Genomic DNA, 21940 nt, shown 5'->3' with positions numbered 1-21940 from the left:
AGGAGAGGGGAGGAGAGGGGAGGAGAGGGCAGGAGGGGAGGGTGGAGGAGAGGAGGGGAGACCCCTTACAAGTGGGGTATCCTTACTCTGCACCCTACTCACGCTGCCTGCCCTGAGCGTCAGGTATCTCAACATAACCACACACACAGCTCCACAAACACAATAAAAACGGAAATGAAACGGTCACAAAGAAACACTCTGCCCGCAAGTTCTGCTTGTTTTCAAAGCAGTGAATTTGAATGGTCAAATGTATTTTCCAGCAAAGCATCTATGGGGAGCTCTGAGGAGAAGTGGCCCTACCAGACAATAGAGCAGGGTAACAAAGACCTCATTAACAACGGGCGCTTGTTGTCCAGTGAGAAGGTCAGGAGAAGGACTGATTTGCTATGGACTACACGCAAATGAGCTGAACCAGCTCTTACTTTCACAAAGCAATATCTTCGGTTGTTTAGCTCGTAGAAACACACACACACACACACACGCACACACACACACACACACACACACGCGCACACACACACACGCGCACACACACACACACACACACACACAGTTCCTGACTTAACTAACTCTGTCACAGAGTTAAATGCACATGTATCACTGCATCGCATGCGTCATTTAACTGAGGTGAAAATAACTATTTCCCATTCCTTCCATTCCATTTTTGTTGATTCAAGCACTTCCTTTAGATGTCTTGCCTTTCCCAATAGAAAAATGCTTGCTATTCGACCGTGCCCATATAAGGGCATGGGGTCAGGGCCAGTGAAGCCCTTTGGGACTCCAACGGCGACCCAGCAAGACACTAATAAGCTAGACGCAATGTGAGCACAGAACTGCTGGACTCCCAGAGTGTCTGCGGACGCTGATGCACTCTGAGCTTCATGCTGGCTTCTGCATTTGGATCCAACCTGTTCCTCAAGAATCTCTGACTGGGCAGCCGGCAGGAAGACAGCCACCAGCACACACACACACACACACACACACACACACACACACACACACACACACACACACACACACACACACACACACACACCCACACACACACAAGGGCACACACATGCGTACACGTACACACACACACACACACAAACCAAACAAACAAACACACGAGCCGTTACTCACACAAACACACACACACACACGCACTCACACACACACATAACCGGAAGGCTCATGCCTCATAAATGTAGTGTCATCATGGAGAATTCCCCACCCCCCCCGCACACACACACACACACACAAACACACACACTTTAAAGACCCCAGTGCACACATCTCAAAGGTCAGATTGGGCATGACTCACTCACTTGCTCCCCATGATGAAATCTGTGTGTGTGTGTGTGTGTGTGTGTGTGTGTGCGCACCTCAATGTGTGTGTGTGTGTGTGTGCGTGCCACGTGGCAGGAGGCAGAGCAGCTCACATTTAAAGCGACGCGATGCTCCTCTCCAACAGAGGTGATCTGGGATGGCAGCCGCCCCTCCGGGGCCCGGGAGGCCCTTGGCCCCGCGGGGTGCGGGTATTAATTTTAGCCCGGGACAGGGGAAGGAGAGGATGCGTACGAGCCGCTGTAATAGGCAGCGCTAGAGAATAGGCTGACCCCTGACCAAAGCTCCCTTTATAGACGGCAGCGCCGACCTTGAGAGACCGAGCAGGGAGATGGATTACGGCCATTTTGCTTAATGAGCTCACGAGAGGAAGACAACGGCCCCGGGCCCCCCCGACCCGAAACCAGCCAATCACAACGCTCGCTGATCAAAAAATAAAAAAACGAATAACCCGAAAAGTGGGTTATGCAAGTGACTGGCAGCAGACACCTTTTTACGCAATCGGCGCCCGCCCCCCCCCCCCCCTACACCGACACGCACACACACAGCCGCAGACACACACACACACACAGAAATACACACACACAGTCGCACGCACGCAAAGACACACACACAGTCGCTCGCACGCAGAGACAGACAAGCGCACACACAGCCGCAGACACGCACACACACCCCGTCCGTCCATCCTTTTAACCCCTTCACCCGTCCTGCCTGCCTAGCAATTACTCCCGCAATCGGGCATCAAACTTCCTTCCATCCCTTTCTAAGAATAGACAAACAAGCGCAGTTGCACGTCAGGGAAGGGAGGGACAGGGATGGCTGGGAATGACAGGGATGGCTGGGAATGCCAGCGCGATGTGCACAGAGGAGGGAGAAAGGGTGCTTCAGGTAGCTGATAGGTGCCAGCTGAAAGGGCCACGATTGTATCACCCCAGGTGTGAGGTTGACGATCCCATGAAGAGTTCAGAGTTCACCTCATAACTCTTCATGATGTCCCACCAGTCCAAAAACAGGTTCCCCATTTCAGGACGATATTCGCCCTGATTTGGAAAGAAAAACTCAATCGAGAGTGACAAGATGGAGGCTCCACACTATGATTTCAAAACACCAGATTTTACACCTTTTACAGACACTTTGTCTAAGGACGTTGGTGTCCGATACAGGACACTAACATCGTTCTTCCTTCAAGCTACGGACAATTTGAGTGGCGTATTTCTAAAGAGACCTCCAATACGATCTTCTGCGCCAGCACTATGGTGATAGCGCTGTAGAAGAGTCTTGCCATTGGTGCCAACCACCTTGACACCATCACTAACGCCAACAGGTCACGTTAACGCCTCTAAAGCCAGAGGGGAGTCTGGGTTCACGTCCGAGTTTTCACCGTTTCATTCGTTTTCTGGAAGATCCAAGCCACGACAGCGTAATCAACATACATCTAACATTTTAGCCAAGGTTATTTATGAATCCCTTCCAATCGATGGCGAGCCAATCCATGCCCGCAGGAACATGAAGAGTGGAAACCAGTTTGAAGCTAATCTACAGTTGATCCACAGTTGGATCTGTGAGACTATACACAAACACGCACTCAGGCATCACTTGCGCACACCATCCTTCAGCAGCAGGGGCCGCTTGTTTACTATAGGGTGAAGGGGTTGCCATGGAAACAGGAATGTTACAGACGGATGGCCAACCGAGTGAGAATTGATGAAAATCAAGAGTGAGGGAACAAGAGATGGAGAGGCAAGAACAGACAGATATGCAGAGAGAGAGAGGGAGACAGAGAGAGACAGAGAAAAAGACAGAGAGAGAGAGAAAGAGAGATAAATGGGAAGACAGAGAGACAGAGAGAGGCAGAGACAAAGACAGAGAGAGAGAGATAGAGAGCGAGATAGATGGGTAGACAGAGAGACAGAGAATGAGAGAGAGAGAGAGAGAGAGAGAGAGAGAGAGAGAAATGGATACAAACATAAATGGATAGAAGAGATGGCTGGATGGACATCATTATATTTAAGAAGAAAATACAGTTAGATGCAAGGAACCTGCCGCATCCTTACATAAAACTTGCGGCCAAAGTTAAATTTTCCAGTGACATGAGCCGAAACAGCCTGAATGCCATCGCCCGTGACAACAACTCGTGCTCATGGGATACCTGCCCCACTATCTGGGTTACCCCACATTGGGGCCAGGAACAGGCACACAGAATGAACTGGATCATCTGTTTCCCACTTTCTTTATAGAAGAAGCACTACACTCACACACACAGGTATACGCACACACACACACAAACGCACACAAACATGCGCACAAACACACAAACACACCTACACACCTACACACACACACACACACACACACACACTTTGCAGTAGATGGGATGGTGGGGGTAGAGTGTGTGTCCTCTTTCTTGTGTCCCACATCGTGCCGTCCTCACCTGGAGCCGTGCAGTTCTTGGCCTCCTGCTCCTCCTCGAGACTGCTGTTGTCCATCATGTCCGTCTGCAGCAACCTCCGCCCTCCTCCTCCTCCTCCTCCTCCTCCCCACAGCTCCTGGTCCCCGGATCTGGGGCCGGAGACGTCATAGCCTGGGACAGGAGGAAGGGAACACATATGGGGATCACTGTGTTTGGTTGGGGGCTGTGAAGCTGTAAACGTGAGGGTGAAACTGTATCGGCTACGAACACGTTTGGTATGGAAGGCTGGTTGAATGTTGAGAAGCTCGTGAGAAGATGTGCAGCTCTATTTAATGTATTTTAATGTTTTTATCAATGGTGTTTCTCAAAAAAAGTTGCGTTAGGGTTAGGGTTTTTGAGAGCCACTGAGGTTGGTATTTCCGTTTGCATTGTAAAAAAAAAGAAGCAGCCCACTTCCTTTAGAGTGGCACAAAAGAAATTAACAGCTTCAACCAGCCTCTGCAAAATGGGACTTGTTCCAACACTTTTCTCCCTGAGGTTATCTTGCCTTGGTGAACTTTTCCCCTGGCATCACCTTTAAGCTGCAGCAGCTTTTGCCGGAGCCAATATTGCGTGCCATTGTCTCTCTCTCTCTCTCTCTCTCTCTCTCTCTCTCTCTCTCTCTCTCTCTCTCTCTCTCTCTCTCTCTCTCTCTCTCTCTCTCTCTCTCTCTCTCTCTCTCTCTCTCTCTCTCTCTCTCTCTCTCTCTCTCTCTCTCTCTCTCTCTCTCTCTCTCTCTCTCTCTCTCTCTCATTAATGTGCAACGAGAAAGAGTGTGCTTACGTTCCCACCTCCACATAAACTTCAATACAGCCCAACTTCATTAAGCGCATCATAAATTATCAACTTTAATTGATATTCCGACACGCTGATTAAAGAGTTTGCGAGAACACAATCGGAACAGGGGAAACGCATTAAGCGTCGTCGTCGTCCCCCGTCTGCTACGGTCTCACAACGAGCACAAGCAGAGCAGTGCAGAGCTCCATGTCACTTCCTTGTAACCAGGATACGCAATAAGCAGCGAAGGGCATGCATAAAAAAGCGTCGAGTCCCACAGATGATGCAGAAGTCATGAGCGCATGAATATTCATGCACGCCTTCTGTCCGTGGAATATGATGAATACGACATCTCACTTAGGCCGGCGCTGACTCAATAATCACGCAGAGTGTTCTAACGGTGCACCGCGGGGCGGTAGTGTGTGTGTGTGTGTGTGGAGGGGGCGGCAGGAGAGCGAGAGGGGAGGGGGGGGGGGGGGGGCTTGGAGAGGGAAGGAATCAATTTAGTAAACAGTGAAGTGAGTGAGAGGAAAAGGGAGTAAAAAGTGCAGCTGGACTTGCAGCTTAGCTTTGCGGGGATCGTACAGAGTACCCAGGGGCACTTTGCCCTCATTTCACCGCTCTGCGGTGGAAACACCTGAGCTAACATGGAGCCCCCCTCTCTGCCAAGAATAGATCCCGATGGATGCTTGGATGGAGACGAATTACAACCTACACTGTGTAACATGGGCCTATCTGCAGGTCTTTAATGTGGGCTGGATGGATGGATGGCTGATTGCTCCCCCATGGAGACAGTTCCGGTTATACCCTTGGTTTACAGAGCATACTTTTAATGGTTAACCCTTAACGTAGTCAAACAAACACCGTGTTGGTCTGCAACTGAGATATTCCGTTAAAAACAGACTGCTTCTGCGTGCCAATAAAGTCTTTAATGCAACCATTATATATAACCTATATGTTATCTGGGTGGGTGTGTGCAAACACAGGCACGGACGCACACACACGCACACACACAACACACACACACACACACACACACACACACACACACCGAGATCTTGGTATCATCATTTAACAGTTACAAAGGTATAACACAAAGCATAATACAACATAACGGTTCACGGCTGTTGGGGGGGGATGCTGCCTCCCATTTGCATCCTCTATTCCGGTAGGAGAGCTGTTCAATCCGTTACCTGAATGTTCCGTGAGGAGGGAAAGCCCCTTGACGACCAGCAGCAGCCCGCTGAAAAGGCAGATCTGGATCAACACCAACTCCTTTCGCTTTTTCCGCTTGGTCTTGATCTTCTTCTGGCTCAGCATCACTTGCGTCAAGCGGTTCCGGGATCGGACGCAGGGAGACATCCTCTCCACCACCACCACCTCATCCATGCTGCCCGAGTCAATGAGCAACTGGAAACAACCTCGCAGAGTCCCCCCCACCCCCCCCACCGACACACACACACACACACACACACACACACACACACACACACACACACACGCGCACACACACACCACCTCCTCCTCCCTCCGGAATCGTGTAGAGAAAAAAGTGAGGGAGCGTTTCAGTGAGGGGGGCTGTTTCAAAAGTTAAAACCAAAACCCTCCACCGCGGGAATGCATCGAGCTGTAGAGCGTGTTGGCTTGACGTTTTGTTTTTGCTTTAGCTGCCAGTTTCGCCCTTTCTATGTCATGTTAGAACCGCGCTTTTTCTGCGGTTGTGGACTCACAAGGGTACGCGCGTCTTGAGCGCTCCGTGGACGCAGCCGTCGTTTCGGCGGCAGCTCACGCGGGACCGGAGGCTGTGCCCGATTTTTTACGCGACTTTACACGACTTCTTTTTTTCGCTTCAGCCGCTGCGGATGTGGAGGCTGTCAGAGTGGCGCAAAGGGGGATGGGGGGGAGAGAGAGGGCACGAGAAAGGGAAAAAAATAAGGTCCAAGCTGTTAAACGTGTGAGACGCGTGACTCTTACTGCCCTCTTCTGGGAAGAGACACCGTGTTGTTATAACACCAGACAGGGCTGTTGGCACCGTTAAGTGCTGAATCACCCAAAATAAGTTGCCGGTGATAGAAATGGAACGGTCTATACAACTTTTACACAGTCCAAACTCAATTGGCATTCAACCGCTGCGGACAGCTTTTGTAGACAACTTTCAGACCAAATTTGCTAAATAATACTTGACTAGGCCTATGTCGGAACCAGTGACAGTCAGAGCAATACTTACGTTGCAGCCCTACATGCTAAGACTCAAGAACAAATTATAATGATAATGCTCTAGCTGGGACATGCTGCTTTCTTGATTGTAAAGTCTGAGGTTTCATATAAATAGCACTGGAAAGTTTCCAGCAAGAATGGAAAAAGTGGTCAGGGCTCTAGGCAACTGCTTTCACTGTGCGTTTAACCCCTTCCGTTGAGGTACGTGCTATGTGCATGCAGCCAGAGAGAGTAGTGGTTGGGGACATCACGAGAGAACAACATTATTGTGGTTATAAAGACGGGAAGATAATTCAGATCTGATTCTTCAAAATTGTTCAAGCTGTATTTTAACCAGTGGTTAAGGGGCTTTTACAGAATCCCTGACTATACATTAATTCACAGATTACCTACTTAAAGATGAGGGCTGTTTCACTAAACAAGACAATTTCTCAACTTCTCTGAAGCCTACACAAAAGCCAAACGCCCAGTGAAAGGGGGAGAGGTTAATTAAATCCAGTTAAATTGTTTTTCCATAGCTGGTGGGCTTGGCAAAGAACAGTCCCACTCATACACAGACACACACACAATGCTAGATAAAGTTTTAAGTCCAGTGCCATAGTTTCACGTGTAACAGAATTTGTGGAATGCAACCCACTCGGAATTGTCAGACTGCATGGACCTGTGGTTCATGGTACTCCAACAGGGAAAATACTGTAATATTATCTCTCTCTCACACACACACACACACACACACACACACACACACACACACACACACACACACACACACACACACACACACACAACCCCTAGTATTGGAAACCTGTGTAATGGGCTTCATGCAGCATTGTTTATTTCTACTAGCAGGGTGGCAGACATATCTAGGTCATGTCTTCTCATTGTCTTTTCCTCATTCCCAAGATTGGTGTGCAGTGACGAATCCAGAACCCCCATCTAGTGCTCTCCCATACCACCTCTGTCCTCCGCAACCGTGAGGGCTAAGATCAACTGAACAAGGAGGTGAGGAGAAAGAGAGGGCGGAGGTACAGCAGTGACGTGTACGTAGACACACAGACACACAGACACACACACACAAACGCGTGTATGTAACTGTGTTTCACTGGCTTAAATGGGAAGAGCGCTATAAAAGGAGGAGTATAGATACCCAGGTGTTGTTAATGGGTCAGATAAGGACAGGAACAGGAAACTACACACAAAAACACAATAAACAGAACACACGGTTCTCTCCGGACATCTTTATATAAGGACGACTTCGGCACTTAGGTCTTCCGATGACGACAGAGGCAGTGTTGTCGCCGTCGGAACAAAACAAATGCGAGCTATCCCAAACCAATTAGACTGCTGAAGAAGAAGTCATCAATGTCTCTTCTATGTTGAATTCCCCCCTGCTATCTCTGTTCCCCTCCCCTACCGTCGTAAACACAGAAAGGGTAGCGAGCGAGAGATGGAGCACAGTGAACATTAATAGAATAGGACTTGAAATAAATAAATTACAAATACGGCATCCCGCGTGCCCTGACAAGCAACAATTGTGACAAGAGTCTGACGCAAGAATAACGGCCGAAACAGGACTGCAGATGGTACCCCAGCATCCATATTAACATGCCTGTTTACACGGTCCACCTAGAACCTTTTCCTCTGAGACTTTGGACTCTGACAACATGGCAACCACTGAGTGCTAATGTATGGGGGGAGAGGGGCGAGAGGGAGGTAAAGAAAGGCAGATGGAGACAGGGTGAGAGGGACAGATGAATAGAACGGTAGCGGAGGAATAGAAAGTATGTCAAACAAGTACAGGAGACCTCGAAGATGACGAGACATTTCCAAGGACGCGGATAGCGAGAGCTTTATAGAACACAAATAAGCCTGGGGATAATATGTTATGGATGTCACAGGAAAATAAAAAAAGGCATTTCATTCCAAATCGCTCGTTCTCCAGTGTCAATAGACGGCCCTTGTGTTCCCCAGCGCTGCCTTCCAGCGAGTCTCAATGGCTGCTCAGTATCGGACTCATCTCGATGTGGCCGAGGGGGTTGCCGTAGAAGCCATGCGAGGTGGAGGAGAGGGCGGGCGACGGTGGTGGTCAGTGGTTAGCAGAGGTAGGTCAGGTCTCTCGGTGTTCTGGTGACCCGACTCTTGTTGTGCGTCAAAGGCCTTCCGGAGGAGGCTGGGGGACCCGACTCGGAGGCTGCAGAAGAACCACAAAGTGGTGAAATGAAAAAAAAAGTATCAGGTCATTTGTTTTTACTTTAAATCTATGTTCAAACACGAGGAATGGTGCTCGCTACCGGAGCAACACTAACTCGTCGCAAGCAAGGCAACTCATGTATAATGAACAGACTTGTGGGTTATGGATATAGGAGTGGAAAGGAAGCAAAAACAATCATAGTGTGGAGAGATGGGTTGGAGGCTGTTAGGGTTAGAGAGAGACAGTGTGTGTGTGTGTGTGTGTGTGTGTGTGTGTGTGTGTGTGTGTGTGTGTGTGTGTGTGTGTGTGTGTGTGTGTGTGTGTGTGTGTGTGTGTGTGTGTGTGTGTGGGTACAGAGTAGAAACCGCGGTGCACATTGTCGTCAGTCACAGCGCTCATGTTTAAATCATGCAAAGCAAGCCCTGAAGAAGGGGAAAAACACACCACTTCCCTCTTTTAAAAAGTATGCAGGGACAAAGTGGAGCAAGCAAGCTCCTGGTAGACATCAAAATGTTCCCTCTCACCCCCCTTCCCTCTCCCCCATATCCGCACCCACACACAGAGAAATGCTGCATATGCACACTCTCCCACTGCAAATAAAGCAGGGCAAAACAAAATGACTTTATCAATTCATTCAACCTTCTGCACAACTCCCTCCCCTCCCACACTCACTCCTTCCCTCCCTCCCTCCCTCCCTCCCTCCCTCCCTCCCCTTTAGCACTACCACAGTGGCTTTTCTCTGTTCATCACGACAGTGGAGTATCATGTATAATGAAGCTGTGCTCAGAGGGTTAGAGCATGTCTCAGAGAATGCCGCCTAGGGATGATAATCACAGGGTACCTCACGATAAGATACGATACGCGATGCATGACCCACGACACCGATAATATCACGATACAGGGATTCTGCAATAATCGATATATCGTTTGACAATCCTATAACAATACATCACGATATATGTCTAACGATGAATACAAAATGACTTTGAGGAGGTATAGCTCTGGATTTCCGTCTTAATTCATCGTCCGACTGAGTTTTTCAGTTACGCATCTTTGGTTAGTTAACGTCCGTTCAAGTTACCTTCATTCATGTGTTGAGCGCCACCATTATATCGATATTTGGTGCCAGTGTTTCGATTCTCCTATCTTACGGAGAAGGGTGACTATATATTGCCGTATCAATATTTTGGTTTGGAGCTGGAGAGCAGTTTAGCAACCAAACCAGTCATAGAAACATGCTTTCTTAAGATGTATGAAACATGTATAAAAAAATTTAAACCTATCTTGACTTTTTTTAAATGTGAATTCTTTCCGTTACAGATTTAAAATGTATCTCAAGTCAAGTCCAAATCAATGAAACAAACTCGCCAGGATGAATAATAAGTTCACTGTTATTAGTCTAACGTTTCTCAACTATTACTATTATTATAGGTTTAAGTTCCTTTCCTCTTCAACTTTGGAAAATAAATAGAAAGAACGAAGGTCCTGACGTACACAGTCACACACGGGAAACAAGGAACCATGAAAAATAGGCGGACAGGGAAAAAGCGTTGACGGAACGTCTGATCAAACAGTTTAGGGAACATCTGTAAAATCTGGGAGGGTGCCAATGATTAACCAGGGTTACACCAGCATGCAACCTGGGACCTAGGAGAACCGTAATGGTGGGTGGAGGGCTGATGTCGGGGGCCATCGAGCAGACAGAAGATCCACGAGGGGCCATTGGAGAAGGGGTCATTTTCTCTGTGTGTTAGTCTCTCCACATGTCATGCTAGATTTTGTCTCATAGATAACTCCTATGTTTGGTATCGCAACAACTCACTAGCTAGTCAGCCAGCTTGTACATTTTTGATGAGAGTAGATGACGCACACAGACTTTGACTGTGGGTTTAAAGAGTCAGATAAGAATTTGTGCGCGTGTGCCCATGTGTGGTTGACTGCAAATGCAATCGGCCGATACTGATAGAAAAGGCAATCCGTTAACTGAAATAAAAAGCTAATAATGAAGAGCTTGCAGAATAAAATAAACTAAAAGGAAATGCAGGACATTAAACTAAATGGTAATACTTAACAGATGGAAGGTAAATCAACAGTTTTCTTGATCTTGTTTAAGGAAAGTTTCTTGTCTTTTCCCCATTCCCATGTGATTGTCAAATCACTTGGGAATGTTTTACTCCGGGTACAATGGTGGTGATTCATTACAATAAGTTGGAATTTGTAAATAATGGAACGGAAATAAAAAAACCTGTGATGTATTGATTGTTTTTAGGAATACTAAAGTCAAATATTTCAAAGAAACACTTAAATAGAACGGGATCTTTCAAACCAAAACCAAAACATGTCGACGAGGAACCCCTGGAGAATAAACGGAAACCATTCAAATGAATAAATATACACAGGATAAAGGGAAACTATGAATACACTCTGAATGGAAAAACACACGTGCGTGAGCGTGTGTTTGTGCGTGTGTGGCCGTGTTCACCTGCAGCCGGGGCCTAGGTCTCCCTATCAGAGGACACGTCTCCGTCGGCCCCGCTGCTGGCATGGGGGTCTGGGCGGGGCCTCAGGGTCCCCTTCTCCCTGCCGGACTCAGAGGGGGCCTTGGAGCGGCTCTTCTCCTTCCTCTGCTGCTGCTTCTCATGCTTTGCCATCTGTGGTGGAGGCGAAAACACACACACACACACACACACACACACACACACACACACACACACACACACACACACACACACACACACACACACACACACACACCCCAACATCGTCACGCCTCATTGCGTGCATATATATTTATTCTGTATTTATTGTTTGTAGTTTCAATTATTTCGAAAGATGCATCGCTATCAAAAAGGTGCTGTAGGTACGCTTCAAGAGCAGTGAGTGTGCTTTTTAGAAATGGCACATTTGGCACAGACATCCGTCAGCTATTATGCGTCGTCCCTCCGAATGAGCCAGATTAGGTTTTAGACCACTCCCGGATCGTTTCTAACCAATCAGGGCATCTCTTGCGTAATTTGTTTGGGGAATCCATCTTGCCTGTCAGTCACAGGTGAGTGACAGTTCTCATTGGTTGAGAAGCGTAGAGAGGGGTTGTCCTTTTGGTGATTTACTTGGAAAATTTGGCCCTCTTCCCCCTCCTCTTTTTACAACTCTCATATCAAAAGCACCTTTCATTGGAACTACAAGAACAGAAATGTTTACGCATCATCGATGCATTACCAGCACTGACCACCAGCAGAGCTGTGCTGGGAGAGTGAGTTCCATGAGGACATTCTCGGTGAACTTCCATCAGAGGCAGTGCACTGCTGACGACACGTCACGTTTCCAAAACAACGGGGCCCTTATGAACGATGAGCGGCCCCTGAGATCAGCATGCTAAACTCTTGACATCGGGGGGGGGGGGGGATGTATTCTTTCCTGGTGTTCAGCTATTCTGGGCTGTCATATGATCGCATCAATGGGACTATTGTTTGGGACAGTGTGTGCCGTTGCCACTCAGAAACAGACACACACAGCTCAGCATCAGCTGCACTCAATGCCAGTGACGTGTATGAAGTCCTTGCCATCACTAAACCCGAAGGACGAAGGACACAACATCAAATAAATAATACATGAAAACATAACTTTCGGCTTAAAACAATTTCACTATTTGTTCTTTCCATTGTGGCTTCCATCCAAAGTTAAATGCAGTGAATTCAGATACGTGGCCAAAGAGTGGGGGAGGATTCCGGTTACGGTATCCTCCCCGTAACCGACAGCGTACCTGTATCCTTATGGATACAGGTACGCTGAGGACGTAAGGAATCAAACCTAGTACCTTTTAGCTACTGCTTCCAGTGGCAGTCGAAGTGGTACTAGCTTTCCCCTCGTCCCTAAAAACCGAGGGCCTGTCAACATGCCTGCTAAGAGTTTTAAGAGCCGAGGAAAAAATTCATGAAGCGGACGTCAGTGTAAAATAATAAAACTGACACTGCATGGGACCCTGCATTATTAAGCGAGACGGAGTGGGCGCCAGGGGAAGGTTTGCCAACATTGCGTAAACATAGGTTTAAGAACAACAGCTTTGTCATCAGGGGACCGAAAATAAACATGGTCCAGGAACTGGATTCTATGGACCCAGAAAATAGTGCTGTTTTTAAAAAAAGCTGTCCCCTGATAACAAAACAAACAGAAACAGAAGACACACATAAAAATTGACTACAAATGTTTGGTTTTACACCCCGGTAAAGCTGCACTAGAACGACCGTACTGTTTGACTTTGACCGGGGATTAACACAGAAGCAGAAGCCTCTCTCTGTGGTGTATCGAATTTGTTTGTTTATTTTCTGGTTCCAAATCCCAGATTCACGGACAGAAGGAACCGTGGCGGCCGGCCATTGCCTGGCCATTCATGTCATGCACCTCATTGAGCCTCTTCCTTTGGCTCCTCAGTGACACTCCCCGTCCCCAGGGACGGAATTAACATTCTGGATCGCTTTTCCGAGCCGCCGCACGCACGCACGCACGCACACACACACGTGCTCTGTGGAAGTTACCAGAATATCAGTGGTGGGGGACCAACTAATCGGTGGGCTGGAATTGAAAAGGAACTGAATAAGAATTGTTGCACAGTTGTTTGGAGAGGGCCGCAGGTGCTTAACAGGCATCTCGACGGCAGCCATTCATATTATTGGTTATAAAACCTTCCTACACAACTTGGAAATGAACAGCAATTTTGTCTGGACAAAAATCAATCGTTTGCATTTTTTCCCTCCCCGATATAACAGTAGCAGCATCTGAGGTTTTATAAGCGTTTCTGAATTGAGCCATTGAGCCAAATCGCTCTTTATATATTTCGGCACATATCTCCAAGGCAACAAAGAGCATGAAAAGTGTGTGCCCGAGACGGGGCTGAGGCGAGGTCAGCAAGACGGATCCCGGCCCAAACACAGGGGTTCCCCCCGGCAATAACCCTGAAACACTGTGTGTGTGTGTGTGTTTGTGTGTGCGCTTAGTAGGTATTCAGAGCTGTGGCTCATTAAAAGGAGTATTGGTCAATACTCGTTGACTAAAAACATCAATTCATACCGAAGGTACTTCAGGATATAGAAGCCAGTGTTCACATTAGCTCTAGAACAAATACCACCACCTAGTGGTGGACTATGGCTACTGAAGAAGGAAATGTCATCCAGATCATTGACTTACAGATTTAAAATATTAATATTGAACTTGCGCCATCCCAGACAAGGGAAGGGCATCCCTAGCCCAACAAGAATCGTACTGTTGCCAGTTCCACTGACTGCTAATTTAAAAGTACAGCAAGCAATGAATTGCATTCCATTTGGTCTGTACCTTTACTTTGCTAAATTACAATTAAGTTGAATCTCATCTCGTCAACAACGTTGAAGTCATCAAGGGGCGGCATTTGGCTCTGGAGGTAGAGCGGGTTGGCTGGTAACCCGACGGTTTCTAGTTCGATCCCCGGCGTCTCCGAGCTGAATGTCTGAGCGAGACACATCACGTTGACTGCTTCTGATGAGCGGGCTGTCGTTTTGTACGGTTGACACCGTGGCCGGCGTGTGAATGTGTGAATGTTGCGCTTTGAGTCGCCACTGGTTAGAAAAGCACTATAAAAATGCAGTCCAAAACGTTGGTGAGGTGGGTCACAGTATCACACTCATTTATTTTTCACTCTGAAGCCATACCTGTTTCGGGTCCGAGGGTCCTTTGGGCGACGTCAGCTCGATGGTGACGGGGCCGTCGTTTTGGATGCTGACCTGCATGTACGCCCCAAACTGTCCATCTGTGGAAGTAGAGCAGACACGCCAGGACCAATCACATGACAGTGATGATGGGGCGGGCTGTCGCCAGCATCACTCTGAGCATAACCAGAGGCATAACCAGTCCCACATGGCTGCTTCAATGACAATGTCGCCTCTCGTAAAGTTTCCACTTCATCAATAGACATTAAATAAATGGAGAGCTGGTCAGGTGTTGGTGTTTTGGGTCTCTATGGAATGGGGGGGGGGGGGGGGGGGTAGTATAGTGCTGAGGGCGTTGAAGGTGCTGGATGACACAAAGTGAATGGCTCCTCTTTCTTGCAGTAGGTCCGAGAGATTAATGACACCATCTGCACAATAAAGCTGTAGCTTTAAGGGGAAAGTGGCTGTGTCATCATATTTCCTCTCTCCCCCTGAACAGGGACTTGGATCCTGTGTGTGTGTGTGTGTGTGTGTGTGTGTGTGTGTGTGTGTGTGTGTGTGTGTGTGTGTGTGTGTGTGTGGTGGGGGGGGGGCACAATTAGAAAGTCTTAGTCCTCCTTCTTGCCGGGACAAGGTGTACTCTGCACCTGCTCCCAGGTGGGCTGACCCAATTTAGTGCCACCTCCGCTGGATGCGGCAGGCCCCCCTCCCCCACACACACACACACATCCGTGTTACTCGACACCGAGAGAGGACAGAGAGGATTTAATACGAGGGCCAGAGGGCGGGACTTTAAACGGAAAGAGAAACTGAACTGTAATACTCGTGACTGCCCACAATTAGTTTTGTTATTATTTTCCCCTTACCCTCGGGAATATGTTGTCATGCAACAGCACAATGACTCTGGCAAGAACACACACACACACACACCCTACTCTCTTTACTCTGGCCCCAAAAAATAAAATAGACTTACATTTTAATAGAATGTGGTTAAAAAAATTTACAAATAATGCAAAAATGTTGCTAGTGTGCCAGAGGCTAAAGTATTAGCCTACTGTCCAGTTCATCTAAAAAGGCATGAGCAGCTTCCCAACAGAAACAAGCAAAACTTCCAAAGTGTAGATGTTTCTTTACGCACCCTTGATGAGCTCTGGTTTGTAGGCACACCTCATGTTCTCCAGAAGGCTGTTGTAGAAGGGCTGGGCCAGCTCCGCGGGCATGGCCGCGTGGAAGTCGGGCTTGTTGGCCTTCAGGATGCACTGCAGGGTGAACTGACTGACGCACAGCACCTCAAACTCTCTGTCCGTGACACTTTTGCTCCAGGCGCGGCCGTTCTCGTCATCGAAAAGACGCAGGTTGAGGATTTTGCGCACTCTGAAAAGGGGCACGTTGGAGCCAGTGAACGATGCTTGAACTTGAGTTCGAAATACAAATACCATCATGAATAAATATGTACTGTGTGTGTCTGTGTGTGTGTGTGTGTGTGTGTGTGTGTGTGTGTGTGTGTGTGTGTGTGTGTGTGTGTGTGTGAAAAGTACTGGCAATCCACTTTTAGAGCGAATAATCCAGAACTATTATTCTACCAAGTAATTTAACTCATCCACTCACATATAATCCACATCCTTCTGGGTGTCCTCCACTGATATACCCAGCAGCACGCACAGTCCCCGTCCTATTGAACTGACCTGTTCCTCTCCCACTGACAGAAGGGATTACATTGTGAGTCAGTGATTCTTTGCAACTGACACGCTACAGAAGGACCAGCCCCGACAGATTGAATGACATTTGCTGAGGGTCCACAGAAAGTGATTTTGTCTGCTATAATTTCACATTTCCGGGTGGAGGAGACGTTTTCTCTGTCTCGTTCAAGACGAGATGCATGAAACCGAGGGAGAAGATTCAGTAAAGAATTTGGATAGGCAGAGAAGTAAAGCAATGCATGAAACCGCTAACTGTTAGCTTGTAAATCTCACGCCTGTAACAACACTTCATGGTCATGATCCAGTACACTGCGAAAAGACATGCGCAACTCAATGTTCACACTCACCGCTCACACTGGCCTTAGTGACCCTCTGTATGATGGCTTTCATGTTTGTGATTGTGAGTTATATAAAGAGATCATAAAGGTTCGAGATCTACTCAATGGCACTCACATAAACACACTGACACTCACAACTTCCGCTACCAGCAAACACGTGATACTGGCGCCCTCTGGTGTCCTGGTCGTGTAGTACACGTCCATCATGTAAAGTCTACACTAACCATTAACCTTCTGGATGCAATGAGCCTCCAAGGTGGCCAGGCTTTTCTACAGACAACGGGGTATTTCAGCTGTATGTGTCTTAATTGTACAGAAGCAGTAGCGATATGATAGCAGAAGCTATCTTATTGCACTTGTGACTGAAAGGCGAGAACAACACTATGTAATAAAAGTAAAGTGTTATCCAATCTAATGCAATTTAAGGTTCACAAGCAGCTAAGATCAGTAGAGCAGACACCATTTCTTTTCTCAAAGGTTTATTTACAAATGACAAATGTTCTTGACTCTAAATTAGTTTTTTCCAGGATGACAGCTCTCCAACAGACAGCCTGGTTCATGCGGCGTGCAGTACACGTCTGCACCCCCCTCAATATGAGATATTATATTCAAATAAGAGTCCGTATTCCTCCTTTACAGCTACTTTCCATCCGATCCGTTGAAGAAGTTGTAGATCCTTGTGTGATAGGGGACGAAGTTCTCCTTGTAGACGATTACTGTTTTGGAGTGAGGGGTAGTGTGGACAACCCTGTTGGGATTTTCGGGCTCCTCTTCCCGTTTGACAACTGAACGGGAAAAAGGGAACACAGATCCAGGAATGAGTGTCACACGTGTGGATGTGAAAAGCGGTTGCAAAGCGATGATGGGTGGTTGTCATTGTTTTTTTTTAAGGTGGACTTACCTTCAACCACATCATAACCCATGTATTTATAGATGCCGACTGATCCGATCATGGTCCATACACCTAAGGCGTACAGCAACGATGCTCTGGTATTCCATTTGGTATAGTCTCTGAGAGACATGATCGCATAATATCACTATTTACTAATAGCGAGACAGTGGAGCGCCACATAGAAGCAAACAGCAAGGACGCCGCTGCTTAACAGGATGTGGATCTGGGGCTTTCGTTTCCGGGTAAAACTGCTGTGGCTCGTGTCCACCACCTCCTGGCCGCCTGTGGCTTTGCAGCACAAACCCCCCAAATAAAGCCCTATCCCTAACAAACACTCACTCAAAACCAAACCTCGCAATGTATAAAACATTAAACATATATATCAATAATAAATAATATTAGTAATAAATACAATATATATATATATATATATATATATATATATATATAAAATTGCAGGCTATACATTTTTTGAAGAAAATTATTTATCCTATATATTTTATGTATATATTTATATATACATATAATATGTTTAACATGTATATATATGTTATTTTAATATTTTTCTATACAATCCTTTTTAAATATTAAGAAATATTAAAAAAATATATTTAATATATAAATATATATATAGATACATGAACGATTTTTTAAATATCAGCATGGATTCTCTGCGGATATGACACAAAAAAACACAAAAAGAACATTCCTTCCTCACTTCTTTAAATCATCTTCTCGGCTTCTTCTTTCTCCCCTGATATTCTCCGTACTGTTCGCTCGTTGCATTGCTAAGTGCGTTCAAACCAAACGCGACGGGGCGACAAGATCCCATACAAAGTGAACGTAGAGACGCGTATCGGGCGAATTATTCGCTAGAGAAAACCGGCGACAAGTTTTGATTGGTCGCGCCACACTTTCGCCCTGCACAGGCGAGCGCGTTCACGAGGATTTGTGGCGCGACAAATTCGCTCGAGTTGAAATATTTCAACTTTTACGCGAAATTCGCGTGATGACAGCCAATCAGCGTTCAACATCGTGGCCACTGAGTGACGTGTGTAACGTAACAGCCAATCAGCGTTCAACCGGCAAACTCGGTGCAGTCAGTGCAGTCCGGGGTGAACTGCAGCATGGAGGAGAAAGTGATTGTTGCCATTTGCGTCCCGGAGCTCTATATATAATAGTATATAATATAATATAATATAATTGTATATATAATATCACGGCCAAAAGCTCTTTGCGCCTCCGGATGGCCGTAGCGCGGGGAGCTCTGATAGGGATTGGGTTTCTCGGGGTTTGTTTACCTGCGTTGCAATGGTTTCCGGTCTCGTGTGTTCCAACGGTTTATTAGGTAGGCCTATCTAATAAATCTCTGTCTAATCAATACTTCATTCACTGCCTCTTCCGTGGTCATTACAATATTATGAATAGACTGCGTCGGGTCCTCCGACGTCTCCCTCTTCCACAAAAGGTAAAGACATGCAACGGTGGTTATCTCGGCCGTGGTTGAGAATGAGTTGGCATGAAGCACCGTTGGCGGCCAAAAATTGTGGCGCGAAAAATTCGCCTGACAAGACTTGCACAGCGACAGATTAGGATTTGGGGCGCGACATAACTTCGGCGACAACGCGAACGGGCGACAAATGTCGCGTTTGGTGTGAACGCACAGTAAGGCTGGAGCTGGACTAGCGGAATCATATTTTTTCAGAGCCTGAGTTGTCATAGGTAACTTTTAGAGTACTATAGAGAGGTCACATTAAGCTAAACTGGTGGTTTGCGGGGAAGGAGGGTCAGAGGACCGAGGTTGAAGAGTCACGGTTCGCTACATCTGTGTTTAAACAAAGCCTTCTGTTAGCTAAATGCAGATCTAAAGTTGAACTTGAAAGAGGTCCTGATCCACAGATCGATATAACGCCCCCTAGTGACTCATGTACTGTATTTAAAAATGCTTTATATGTTAGAGGTGCAGTGTAGAATTGTGTTTGCTAGCGGGACAGACTTGGCAGAAACTCCAATACTCCATCACAAATGACATAATTTCATACATATTTGCTTGTATTACTACTAAATCATGGCACCCATTGCACTCCTTACCAGGAGGGATCCCCCACTCTGCGTTCCTTCTCAAGATTTGTTCCTTGGTAATTAAGGGAGTTTTTTCTTTGACGGGGTTGACGTAGCCAGGTCAACTGGTATGGTAAGGAGTGCAATGGGTGCCATGATTTAGTAGTAATACAAGCAAACATGTAAGAAACTATGTCTATGGTGATGGAGGGCTGGCAAGTGAGCAAGCTTGAAGCTGTCAGGGGTGTCCAGGCATTCATTCACGGTCACCACAACACACTGAAACAGAGCGGAATCATGGTTAGATGAGGCAGGATGGACAGGATCATGCAGGCAACCTTAAATGTAATGTACAATGGCCCACAGGTCAAGCCAGCTGCAAGGGACACCCATAGGAGCCAAACAAAAGAGAAAAGAGGTAGGTTTTCAGTTTGGCTTTGGATTGCTCAGCAAATCATCTTCCCTTATTACAGTTGGCGGATCATTCGTGGCTGATAGATGGGGCACCTAATTAGAGTAGACAACGCAACGACAAACCCACAACAAAAACTTGTTATGACACCTTCTATTAATGTTTTCCCTTTTATATGTTCAGATTCTTTCAGCTAAAAACACAAAAGGCTAGGTATGTCTATACATTAATGAAAATACAGTATATTCTAACCCTTCAGGGCTTAGCTAAGGTCATCTGAATCTGTTTCCATTTTTATCAGATCTTTAATTTGGATGATAGCGCTTTTTGCGAGGACAGATTTTTTTTTGTATCCTAATACATCTTCACAGGCATACAGCTCAAATCATCCCCAGGCTGTAAAACAGTGTCAGGCAAAATACCTGTCTGATGCCTCACATATCAAAACACTTTCCCCCATGGGCTACACATTGCTGAAGTCTTGCTGGTAATTGAGTCAAGAGGTTAATGGTTCAGCTGTGGATTTGGAGTGTGGTAAACAGAATGACCACAGTGATTCAGATGAATCCCCTCAATCTGTAAACAGCTGAATTAAAAAGCATTCAGTAGCCTATATACAGGCCTTATATCATCATATAAAAATAATCAAATCCATAGCAGTTTAAAAAAAAAAATAGCCCATACACTTCAAGCTTTCTAAATCAAAGGATATTTTCAACGTACAAAAGGAGAATTGGCATGTTAAAAGAAAAAGGAAGCTTTTTTTTCCACTGAAGAAGTAATGCAAAGAATGTAATGTAATGCGTTGGTAGGAGTCTGAAGATGACTTCAGACGTGTCTGGACAGCTTTACAATTATGATGGGATATTGCTAAACTTTTACAAGATCAAACTAATTGAGATATTTCATGTGTCATTTTTTGTTTATGTCCATGATTGCAGGACACATGCAAGCATTCTACTAACATGCGTATAGTATACTGTTTATAATATAATACACATCAACTGCTACCCTTACATATAAGTGCCCGTTGTGATAACATTTAAAATATCCTCATAAAACATTTTATTTTATGATATTTTATATTCCCTAAATTAAAATGTAGATATTTCTAAATGAGGATTAGAGTCAAACTGTGAATCAAGGACACATTTGTCGGGTGCACTTGATACACAATGTTCAGCAGAATGCAAAATATGTGTTCGTTAGCTCATCATGCTTCTTGCTTTCATGACCTTTACAGCAAGAAGCCTTTGGAATGGTTAAAGTACTTCACAATATGACATCACAATTGAGGTTTTTTTGCAACCAGAAACTTTTAAAGACATTCATACTCAGCACACTCAAATCTATTATTTACTTTTACTAAAAACATGAATTGTTGTTTAATTTACGAATCATCTGTAAACGCATAAATTTCATGCTAGACATAACATTTTTCAATATCTTTTTCTTCTTTGAATTATATTTTAACTGTTATTTTCTCTGTGTCCTCTTGTTTTCGGCAAATTTTTTTGATTCAATTTTAGGACAAATGTTCCTTGTTGAATGTGACTTTACTATATGTTCCTAGTTTTTACAAGGATCCTAGCTGAACATTGCGTTCCAGGTAAGGTGGTGATGTGCTGCCAAGTGTGTGGGCAGAGCAGTCAAATAGCTGAGTCAAGCGTCACCCAAAATGGACACAAACTTAATGTGCACGCAACATTTGACCTCTGACAGTCTCAAGAATCCGACTTTATATTGGTAAAGTTGTACAGTAGACGCTAAACTAAACCATTCCTCTGTTAAAAAAACACAGTTTATTATTATTATTTTTATTCCAGTTTAATCTGTTGCTCATTAAAATTACTAAATTATATTTATTAAAAAAGAAAAGTCTATGGGCCAAAT

The 21940-nt window shown here is 45.8% G+C and overlaps 2 protein-coding genes across 3 annotated transcripts in view; both read right to left on the bottom strand.

Annotated features, from left to right (window-relative positions):
• Nucleotides 1–5944, bottom strand: part of LOC307071278 (sodium/potassium/calcium exchanger 3-like) — a gene marked incomplete at its 5' end in the record, with an annotated part of 44475 nt that extends 38531 nt beyond the window's left edge. The window contains 2 exons of one of the 2 annotated variants that reach the window (XR_013811621.1): nucleotides 3761–3910; nucleotides 5749–5920. Coding sequence is in view for 1 of the 2 variants with exons in the window: in XM_079730260.1 (XP_079586386.1) it covers nucleotides 3761–3910; nucleotides 5749–5944 (346 nt within the window). Of the gene's footprint in view, nucleotides 1–3760; nucleotides 3911–5748 lie in introns of both variants that reach the window. The other variant, XM_079730260.1, reaches the window with a different exon arrangement.
• Nucleotides 5945–7990: 2046 nt separating this feature from the next.
• Nucleotides 7991–16826, bottom strand: dtd1 (D-aminoacyl-tRNA deacylase 1). Its single transcript, XM_079758614.1, has 6 exons — nucleotides 16692–16826; nucleotides 16253–16343; nucleotides 15783–16018; nucleotides 14648–14745; nucleotides 11446–11614; nucleotides 7991–8963 (listed from the first exon to the last, which is right to left on the bottom strand). Exons 1-5 carry the CDS (start codon nucleotides 16732–16734, stop codon nucleotides 11459–11461), a joined length of 624 nt encoding a protein of 207 aa, XP_079614740.1. The 5' UTR covers nucleotides 16735–16826; the 3' UTR covers nucleotides 7991–8963; nucleotides 11446–11458.
• Between the last annotated feature and the right edge of the window lie 5114 nt (nucleotides 16827–21940).

The sequence above is a fragment of the Pollachius pollachius genome (assembly GCF_949987615.1).
Source record: "Pollachius pollachius genome assembly, chromosome: 2".
Classification (NCBI taxonomy): Eukaryota; Metazoa; Chordata; class Actinopteri; order Gadiformes; family Gadidae; genus Pollachius; species Pollachius pollachius.
The sequence above is the reverse complement of the archived record's forward strand: the minus strand, read 5'-3'. Positions and strand labels throughout refer to the sequence as shown.